The 10,592-nt window shown below is 42.5% G+C and overlaps 1 protein-coding gene across 12 annotated transcripts in view; it reads right to left on the bottom strand.

Annotated features, from left to right (window-relative positions):
* Positions 1-5,316: 5,316 nt before the first annotated feature.
* The window catches only part of LOC108754112 (coiled-coil domain-containing protein AGAP005037), a 105,344-nt gene continuing 100,068 nt past the window's right edge, over positions 5,317-10,592 (bottom strand). For all 12 annotated transcript variants that reach the window (XM_018496176.1, XM_018496181.1, XM_018496174.1 and 9 more), the window contains one exon: positions 5,317-7,330. In XM_018496176.1, coding sequence (XP_018351678.1) covers positions 5,885-7,330 — 1,446 coding nt within the window. In that variant the 3' untranslated portion in view covers positions 5,317-5,884. The remainder of the gene's footprint in view (positions 7,331-10,592) is intronic.

Raw genomic sequence — 10,592 nt, 5'->3', positions numbered from 1 at the left:
ATTTTGATTTTATTCCCTAAAGAAAAGTAGCTTACCTCGATGAATATTATTTTCCCTTGAAAGTGTCGTTTAGAGATTAGAAAAATGAATTAGAAACGTGAATTAAATTGATAAAACAGATAAATTGTGAAGAGACGTTTAATCCTTTGAGGAGTTTCTTAACAAAAGATCTGCGTTTAATCAAAAATTTTTACACTTAAAACGAGATAAATAAATATTCAGGCCAAGAGAAGATTTTGAATATAAAAAGTTTAAGCAACGCGAATAAACATAAAATAACTTCGAAAATCTTATGTTTTACAAATTTTCTAATATTATAAGATTTAGTTTTAGGAGGTTCTTGGTATCTCTGAGTGTAGTCTAAAAATGGAAAATGTCAAAAGTATTATAGTAATCTTCATGAAAAAAGATCTGTGTCACAGGTATTCGTAATCAGAATTAAAAAATCAATTTGGAAATCAATAATACTATTTACACTTCACATAGCATTGATGTGCTTCGAATAAAGCAAAACTGGAAAAAATTAAAAACTCCCTAAAATCGAATCTTATATATAATCAAATATGTTTTTAAAATTCTGTCCACCATATAGAATCCACTATTTTTAATTTTCTATTTTTTTACCTCAGATTCGAATAAAGCATCATCAAATTAGCCATAAGTTCATAAACCAAGTTTCATGAAAAACTTGAACAAGCAATTTATGAAGTAAAAAGAGATGAGCACAAACGAGGTCGTCGGTCTATGAAGGATTGATAAGAAAATACAGGTAATTCAGAATCGGAGCCCATTTGTCCATAATAGGTTCTGTCCAATAATTGTCAGTTCTGATCTTCGTCAGGGAAGTGGATTCTTCTCTGAGAGCACTCCGCTGCTCCTCTTTTATAGGACACCCTATAGAATAAGAGTGAGACTGTGCTGCAGTATGTAATGATTTGCTTTATTCGTTGTTCGTAAGGTTTAATTAATCGATTGGATAACAGACATACGGTGGTCGTCAGGGCAATTCGATGATTATTACTCGATTATTTTATTACGTACGGTAATACTTACAAACATTTACAAATGTAACAAGTCAATTCGATTTGGCGTACAGGATTCGTCAGAAAACATTACACTAATGACCTTTCGCTAATTCGCGTTTACGGAGGAGAAAAAAAGGAGGGGAGGAAAAAAAACGCAAAATCGGACAGCGCGCATCTGTCCTGCGAAACGCTTTGTCTTCGCTTCGATTGGGAGGAGAATGGAGGTGGGGATCAGTGCGGATGAAAATAGGGAGATCGATTGATACCTAGCGATTAAACGTATCCGGTAACGAATATAACGGCTCTACCAATACTCGGAGTATCACCGCGAACGAAAATGCACCGTTCAAAGTAGCTTTATACAAATGCAACGTTACGGTTGTGGCGCCACGCTGTAAGTTACAATCGTGGAACGATATCACAAACCTGACCATTTGCGTGAAAAAAAGGAAGAGAATGGAACAGAAAAAAGAACGAGATATTTTCGCTTTTTTTTTTAATTTCCCTTTTTTCGCTTCTATCTTCGTCCTCGCGCTGGGGGACTGTCTCGCTTTGTTATAATACTTGATAAGCACTCGCAAATCGTAATGTTCGTTTATCAATCATTATCATTCGCCTTATCCTTAGTATACTCTTACTGCGTGTAGGTAATTATTATTTCCCTATAAAGACGTGCTCCGGATTGCGTGTGTGTTTTTGTGTGTGTACGTGTTCGTATATGTGTGACAATAAAAAATAAATAGGGTATGCCTTTTCGCCGCGTGTTTCAACCCCCGGACGCGACCAATCGTGTTACTCCGCTCTGCGATAAGCAGCATTCTTTTCGACTGCGAGATAAATATCAATCGATCACGACAATGGAGATCCACGTCGCTTATTACACTAATATTGCTACCAACAAATCATAAGATTAACGAGCTTCCGATCGCGAGATGCGCTAATACTAATTTCCATTCTCTTTTTTTCAGCGAATAGCAAAAGGCGCGAGCACGTTTACTAACTATATCGACGCAATTATCAGTTCGCGATCTTGCTTAGAGACAACATCGCAACATGCGCATGATCCACTCCTAATGATTCTAATATTCCTAATAACAATTTTCAATAATTTCCTAATTCTTATTTAACTATCAACTAGGTAACTTAACGAAAGGAAATCTACGAATTAGAAAATAGTCAAATATAGAACACTGATTCTCATCATTGATTTTATCATTTGACAATCGACAGTTAGAAAATTTTATTCTACAATTTTTCGATAATCGCCAACGTCCCATTCGCTTCGAAGAAGATACGATTTGCTGGACGCTAAGGAATCCAATAAAATGCGCGATCTCTAGGCGAGCTCGATCAGAGAAAATCGTCCGTCTGTCGAAGTAAAGTTCGCAAACGCATCCGAGGGTTGATACGAAAGCCTCGTCGAAATCGGTCCACGGATGCAGACCGGGTTAACATAAGGTATGGAAGCGTACAAAATAAATAAATACGTATATACGCGAACGTGTGTCAGCTGTTAGGCCCTTCTCGAGCAAGGTATGCGACTGCATCGAGCACCGGTGGTCCAAACAACGCAAACAGAATCCAAGGTATCTCTGAGAGGATATCATACCTTTAGATACTTCACTCGGAACCTCGGAGGGATGTATATATAAATATTTGCGTTGTCCGGAAGAGGCGCAATGACGAGTTTGTGCGGTATAAGCTGCGATAAAATAGCGTAAAACCGGCGATCGCACTCGAGAAACGATCAAGGTGACGCACGAAGTTCTCGCGATGGATTGTTACATTAAATTCTCACCGATATCAATTTCTTAGACTTCAATTGTACTTATGCGCGAGCTTCTTAATTAATGAACCATTTTCTTCTTCGGTCCGATTGCGTTAAAAACTTAATTGTCAGCGAATATTAGTACGATAATTATTAGCATTTCTCACAGAAATTTACTGCTGGAAGGAAGTGATTAATTACTTTTTTCCTAAATACTAAAAGCATTATTCAGTGTTTTTAAGCTCAAAATAAATAATTAAGCACTACTTTTTAATATTAAATTGGTAGAGCGATTAATTATTTATTCTGAGTAATTGAAAGCACCGGACAATAGTGCTTTTAATATATCTACTCAAAATAAGTAATTAATCACTGGCTCTCAATTTTAAATTGAATTTCTGCAAGGAATAACAGTTCGATCTCACGAAACGCCGATTCGCCACTTTGATCGCAAAACGCTCGATCCTTCGGCAATCGCGACAATGGAGAGCGACGATGAAGCTCGATGACTCGACGATCGTCATCTGATAGTGGCGAGCAAGATAATAATTAACTAATGATTGCGATCGTCTAAATAATCCGACGCGGGATGCACGTTGCGCGGCGTCAGTTGCGAGATGTATGTAGCGGAGCTGCGTTCGGGTTGGCAAATATTGAGCAATATCCTTCCTAACGCACACCTTTGGCCGCCGGAAAAATTCGCCGGCAGGTCTATCACGCGTCTTGCCGTGTCTCTCAATCGTTATCAGCCATCAGTTGTTTCGAATCAATTACACCGACCCTGATTCCACTATTAATTCACGCTAATTCCGAATCAATTAATTATCTCTCTCTTTTTCTTTCTTTTCATCTATGAATCGTTACGGTAAAGATTTGGTAAGGAACTGTTGCCATTAGAAGACCTCAGAAATAATGGACTTTAAGTAAAAACACTTTTCGACAAAGTTGAAAAAGTAAATGTGAAGTAAAAATTGCACGCTCACTTTCTTCATTATGTGTATTTTTCTCCTTCTAGATTTTCTTCCTCTGATTTTATTATCTACAAGAGAATTGTTCAACTCTAATGATTTTTAAAATAATGGTTCTATATGTCGAAGTAGAAATAAAATTGAGAATCTGGAGAGAGAGATAGTGATTCAGATTGATGATTCGATCTAAGGAGTTTTGCTCCTTGCATCTTACCGCTTTCCCGGTCCCTCCTGGATCTTTTTATCGATTATCTCGTATTGTGCCAACTTCTTACTTCCACTGTATCCTGTGTCCTTTCGTACTCTTTCGTACCTCCTGAATAAATCGCGTATTTCTCGCTAGTGTCATCCGTAAATTCCTTATCAGTAATGAGAATAACGTCGATCGCCTATCGCTACGCACCTTATATATAATAAATAGATATATAATATATATTATATATAATATATATTATATATATATGCATATTATATATATATTCATGTAAATGTGGCTGGATGCGTGTATATTTTATACACATACGGTAGACAATTGCTCTAATAAGTTTTCTTTCTGATAAAAGTCACGTCTGCGGTGCACGTTAGGACCGTCGTCGTGTACAAAACGCGTTTCTATACGTGACATACTTCGTCGACATCCGAAAAAAAGAAATCGTTCTGCAGCTTTGTGTGTGCGGCGTGTATATGTGTGTACGACTGCAGAAGTTATACATTTCACGTATATGAAATATACAATTTTATATATTACGTACTTAGCTCTACCTACCTATGTCTCCACTTACGTGTATATATTCATATAAATCTCCTTCCCATCCGCGCGTAGTGTAGCGCGTGTATGTATATATTTATATATATAATACGTATGTATATATGTATAATATTTATATACGATGATCACCTACGTAGAACCTTACGCTCGCCCTACTACGATGAAGAAAGAACGAATAGCCGGATAATTACGGGTGTATAATTATCTTAGAAAAAAGTACGCGAGTACTGCGTTTCCTTTTTTTTGTTCTAGTATTTGGCACACAGACGTTGCGAGAGGTACGAACGCGTGGACCCCAGGTAACAAGCTGACGTCATTTTTCTAATGTCTAATGTCATCGAAATGACAACGAATAACATCAGCTTGTTGCATGGGATAGAGTTCTAGAAAATCAGAGATACGACATTGAGTCGATTAATCTAATTAGCTCGCTGCTATCATATTAGTTCTTTATGGGCACCCAATATGGATACCGATTGGCTTTATAAATCACGTAATCACAGTGCCATTTTAGTTCCTTATTATATGATAGCCAATCCAGACTATAATACTCTTTAGCAGATAACAGATTATACCCTTCTTATGTCACATTTCTGATTTTTTAGGACTCTACCTGGGACGTGTACGAGTCGAGAACTCGGCACGTTTCCGAGATCAAAGTTGAGGGAGGGGTGTTAAAGATTGAGAGACCGATGCGGCAAGACGCGAGAACCGGGGTGTAGCCCGCCTGCCCGCCTTGAACATGCGTGATGCGAGATTCGCGTCGCGTTTCTATTTCTTCTTTCCTTCTTCTCGTTTTCTAGTTTCGACGTCGCGACACTTCGTCGCGCGTCCGCGTATCGAAAGGTTTCCTCGCGCCGCGCGTTCTTTTTTTTTTTTTTTTTTTCAATCATTAATACTATATTTAATCATAACGATTAGTGCGGTATTATTACTCGCGTCTCTCTAGCGCTGAACTCCCTACGCTGAACTCTACTTTCCAAGAGACGCTCCAAGCGCCCCGCGTACGGCGACGTCCTCGTCGTTCGGAATACCGGAAGCAGCAATCTTCCTCCACCTTCCGTTCTTCCTGTTCTTCCGGTTCGCGTACCTTCCTGTCCGCCAGCCAATTTGGTCTTCTTAATTCTAACAATTCCTTGTTGTCGAACTCGAACCCCAATCTTCTCCGACGATTTCGCGTCTCCTTCCCTTCTTTCTCATCTCATTTAACGGACAATATGCCTGGGGACCGTTGTCCGAGGACAACCAAGGAGGTAGCAGTCTTGCGACCTCGCCAGCCACCGTGTTAACTCGCTAGCGCGATTTCAGTGGCAACCTTGACGGTCGAGCAGCCGATCAGCGAGCGGCTTCTCGGTCACAGAATGTCCGTCTCGTAGACCTTGCTGGTGGTCGTGGTAGACGTAGTGGTGACGGTGGTGGCTGATCCGGTGGTCGTGCTCGATACCACCGTGGTGGACGTGGTACCAGAGCCGACCTGGCCGTTGGTCGACGCCGTCCCTGTCGTTTGTCCGTTGATGATCTCGACCTTGGCTACTTGGTTGCCACCGTCGATCGTGATCTCCTGCGAGATCTGAGGCTTGATGCTGAGGCTGGTGAGGGATCCGGAACTTGCCGTACTCAGGCCGAGGCCCATCTTCGCCAGGAGATTACTCTCGGAACCGGTCTTCTTTAGGAGATCAGGCGGCGCTGGCGGTACGGTGGTGAGACCAGCCGCGTTCCTTTGCAGCTGCTGTAGCCGGGCGTACTGCTCCTGCAGAGCCTTCTGCTTTCTGAGGAGCTCCTGATGCCGTTGCTCCAACTGTTCCTGGCGGCCGCGCTTGCTTTGCAGCCCCTCCTGCGAATTGACGCTCTCGCAGGAGCTGGAGTTACTGGTCGACAGCACCGCGGAGGATTGCGAGGACGACGAATTATGCGGCCCGGCGACGCCTGGCGCGGTTGGCGCCAACGAGGACGCGGCGACTTGGTCCACGGTGGACAGGATTGCGTTCGGCGGTAGAGCCATCGGCGGCTTACCCTCCTTGCCGACGAGACTGTTGTTGCGCGAAGGCCGGCGCAAGGTCGCGTTGCCGCTCTGCAGACTGCACGGATGATTTCTGGGCGGCAGCTGCGGGCTGGTAGGGCTCGCCAGGGGCGATCGGGAACTGGTGCGCGGCGGTGGTGGCGGTGGTACCCTTCTGGCGGTCGCCAGCTGCAGCAGCTCGGCGTTCCGTTCCGGTACTGGCGGCTTCTGCCCAGGCAGAAAGTTCTGTGGCAGCACCGGCATGCCTGGCTGTGTTTGCTGCTGCTGTTGCTGCTGCAACACCTGTTGGTCCAACGATAGCGCCTGCAGCCTGGCGATAGGCGGCGAGGTGTCGGTGTCCGAGCTCGAGGGATACGAATGTAGACGGCGCAGAGTGCCGCCCGGTGCCATCCCGGGCAGGCCCATCAGGCCGACGGTGGGTGCGGTCAAGGTACCGCTGGAAGAGTCCACGCTGCCCTTTCGACCGATATCGCTGATGTTGGGCGCGCGTCCGCTGCCACCGGTGCTCGTCGCCACGACGCTCGGCGTATCTCGGAGACTGGAGGTGCGGCCGATGTCGGCCAGGAGCGTGTTCGAGCCCGGGTGCACCGACAGGCTGCTTGACACGTGGCCCATCTGCGAGCTCGGTCGGGAGAAGGTCTGCAGCTCGTCTAGCAGAGCGTCGAGTGCGTTCTCCGGACGCTGCTGATGGTCGGCGGATGGCTCGTGAGGGTGGCCCCCTCCCCCGAGGACGCCCGCTGACCCCACGACAGTGCGTTCCGCTGGCACAGGGGCAGTTGCCTGTTCGTTCAGACACGTGGAATCAACGGTCGGGCCAAGAACGTCGGGTGGGGCCCGGCTCTGCCTCGCGGCGTCGCGCCAGCGGTCTCGCAGGAGCTGATTCCCCCTGGGGGACACGGACCGGCGCGCATCGGTTCGGTGTCCTTCCGCATGCTGGCGCGACGCACTCTTAGCATCGTAACGATGAATCGTGCTTTGTTTTTGCGCGCTCTCGTTGAGAAGAAGCATCCCGCGCGATCGTCCAGCGGCGTCTCGGTGTTCCGGTCACCTCCTCGCGAGGTGATGCGCGAGTTTTCGATGTAAAAACGTGTATAAAGTACACAACGACATATAGATACTTACGCGCTTGTAGACACGACGTACAATACATAGAGACACATATAGATGTATAAGGGTGTAAAGAACGATAATAATATAAGAAGTTTGAAAATCGCATATCGATACTATGTACACTTGATCGTATGTACAGAGATACATTTTTAAAATTTGATTCTTGGTGCTTGGTGCAGACCGGAAGTAGTCCAGTACCGGATGTTGAAAGTGTCGTGTATCATGATACACTTTCTTGTTTGCAGTATGTCGTCGCTGCGGATGCTTTTTCTGACAACGAGAGCGGTGATCGTAGAAAGTGGCGTCTCGATGCGAAGATCCGAATAATGAGATTGGAGGAAGGATGAATTGCGAAAAAGAGATAACAGAGTGATGATACTTGAAAACACGGATCACGCGAAGTCCGACATTGCCTCATGATTGATTGTTCGTTGTACATATTCGTTAATATTATTTATTTTTCTAGTAAAATTATTGCGAAAGTGAAAAAATTATTCAATTATTTTTATCATGCTATTTGGCGACTCTGAAATTTCTCATAACTGATTCAGAATTACATATGTTAATTCTTATTAGATAATTATACAGAGTAGTCTTTCCAGTGAAAGCATTCTAAAATATTTTAAAAGATGATTCCTCGCATTAATTTAAGATGAAAATTTGATATGTCCAAAGTTAACTTAATTTTAAAAGATGTCAAAGTGGAAGGAAAACTTTTATTTTTTCTTTTCTTCAAAAATTTCAAAAATCACTTTGATTATTTTTATAAAATTTTGTGTATATTCCAAGAACATAAAGTTCCATCAAAATAACCCGAACGGTTTACAAAATTTTAGGAAAAAAACTACATTTTTTTCATAGATGTATCTTTAAAACTAAGGTATGTTACATACATAAAGTTTTTGTCTTAAGTTAATCACCTCTTAAAATCTTTTAGAGTACTTAAAGACCTCTATATGTGCAATATCTTAACGCATAATTAACAGTTACATCTATTAATTTTATCAAATTATATATATATAACACTTCAAGTATTCGATTTAATTCACATTCGGACTTCGCGTATCGTGTCGTTGAACCGCGTGAACGTTTTTTTTTGCGACGAAGACGCACTTCGATACACCACGATCGTACAATCGGATGATCGCGAATTTCGTCTTTTTTTTCTATGTCATGCGTATATGTGCGAATAATGTGCATGCGTAATAACGATGTGACAGAAGAGAGAGCATGATTATGAGACGATGAACGATAAGAGACGTAATGAGCGTAAATCATGAAAATGCAGAATATAGTGAACGATGAAAGAAAAGTGAAAGAGAAAAGGCGCGCGAGAGAAAGAGATGGATGAGAGAGAGAGAGAGAGAGCGCCATAGAAAGAGAGAGATAGAGAATCATAGAAAGAGAGAGATGGAGAATAATAGAAAGAGAGAGAAAGAGTAAGAGAGAGAGAGAGAGAGAGAGAGAGAGCGCAATGATGAGTCGTGAATCGCAATAAGTGAACGAAAAAAAAGGCACAATCGTAGGATATAATACGTAAATATGATTAATTCCGTTAGATAATTACCTGCGGGTCGGTTATACGTTTTGTGCGTGCGTTGTGCGTGTTACAAGTCAGTACTCGTTTGGGGCTCTTTTACATTTGGCATCGATTGCTGTCCGGTATTAGTCAACTTAAAAAAAAAAACAGAGAAACCAAAAATCAAAAATCCGAGGTCAGAGGTCATAATCGTGGACCGCGCGGAGAGAACGGAAAAGAGAGACAGAGAGAAAGAGAAAGAGAGAGTAAGTTCTCTTACTTCCTCGCGAAAATTTTTCGTTTCTTGTTAACGCGGACGCGCGAAAAATCGAGGGTGAATCATTCCAAGGGCGTGAATCATGTAAAAGGGCCAAGGAAAATCGTGGAAGTCTCTTCTTAAAGATCCAACGCGACGTTTACCGAATGTTTCACATTGTAGGATGCGACAGCGCGAAATTGTCCAGAGGAAAAAACTGTAGCGATCATTGAAATCTCTTCGATGATTTTGATAAAATTAATATTTACAATATAATTGATGAAATTAATTACACTAGGGCACAATCGGAAGATCGAGTGAGAGCTCGCTGCTATTGCCAAGGAACACACCAAGTCAAGAGAAAGTCAAAATGACGTTGATGTCAAAATGATAATCTTTAGTTACAAAATTTGACTATTTTATTTACTGACTTTAAGCATCAAAATAAAATAATTTTGACGTCATTTTGATTTTTCGTTGACTTTTGTGTGTTCCTTGGATTGCTATACTCTTTCAGATTTATCATAGCTTTAAAGATTTACTTCAATCGTATAGGCGACAATTACCGAGGACTCACTTAACCACTTCGAAAACAGAATACAAATCAAAATGACGTCAAAATGGCTCCAAAATGATTCCAAAATGATTATTAAAAGTCACTTTTCAATCAATTATAATTCAGTTTAACGTCATTTTTTATTTACGTCCTGCTCGAATTGTAACTTCTGATTGCAACCTCGCGCTGTCGGATTTATTCTTGGCGTGATCACCCCTGATCTTATAGAGTATCTCGTACGATATTCTGCCTGTCGTCCGTACGATCGACATCCGATCTCGCACAGGAAAAAGCCGAGAACGCGCGGCGCATCGCCCGGGCATCGACCTGTCGTCGTTTCGAGACTGACTCCGGATGGATCTCGCATAAGTCGTCTTACGGATTGAGAGGGACAGTTACGAGCAAATAAAAAAAAAATCGCTTAGAACCAGTACGAGTTTTAAACGAGCGTAGTTTATCGCGATATCGCCCGCGGTGAATCCATTTTAACACGGAGTAAAAAAAAAAAACAACGCGTGAGATTTGAAAGAGAAAAAGTCGTCGTCACATCCTTGTGTTACTCGGGCAGATGGATTATAGTAACGCAAATGAAGATAAGTAC

The sequence above is a fragment of the Trachymyrmex septentrionalis genome, unplaced genomic scaffold, assembly GCF_001594115.1.
Source record: "Trachymyrmex septentrionalis isolate Tsep2-gDNA-1 unplaced genomic scaffold, Tsep1.0 scaffold76, whole genome shotgun sequence".
Classification (NCBI taxonomy): Eukaryota; Metazoa; Arthropoda; class Insecta; order Hymenoptera; family Formicidae; genus Trachymyrmex; species Trachymyrmex septentrionalis.
This window is presented reverse-complemented; position numbering and strand designations above follow the sequence as displayed.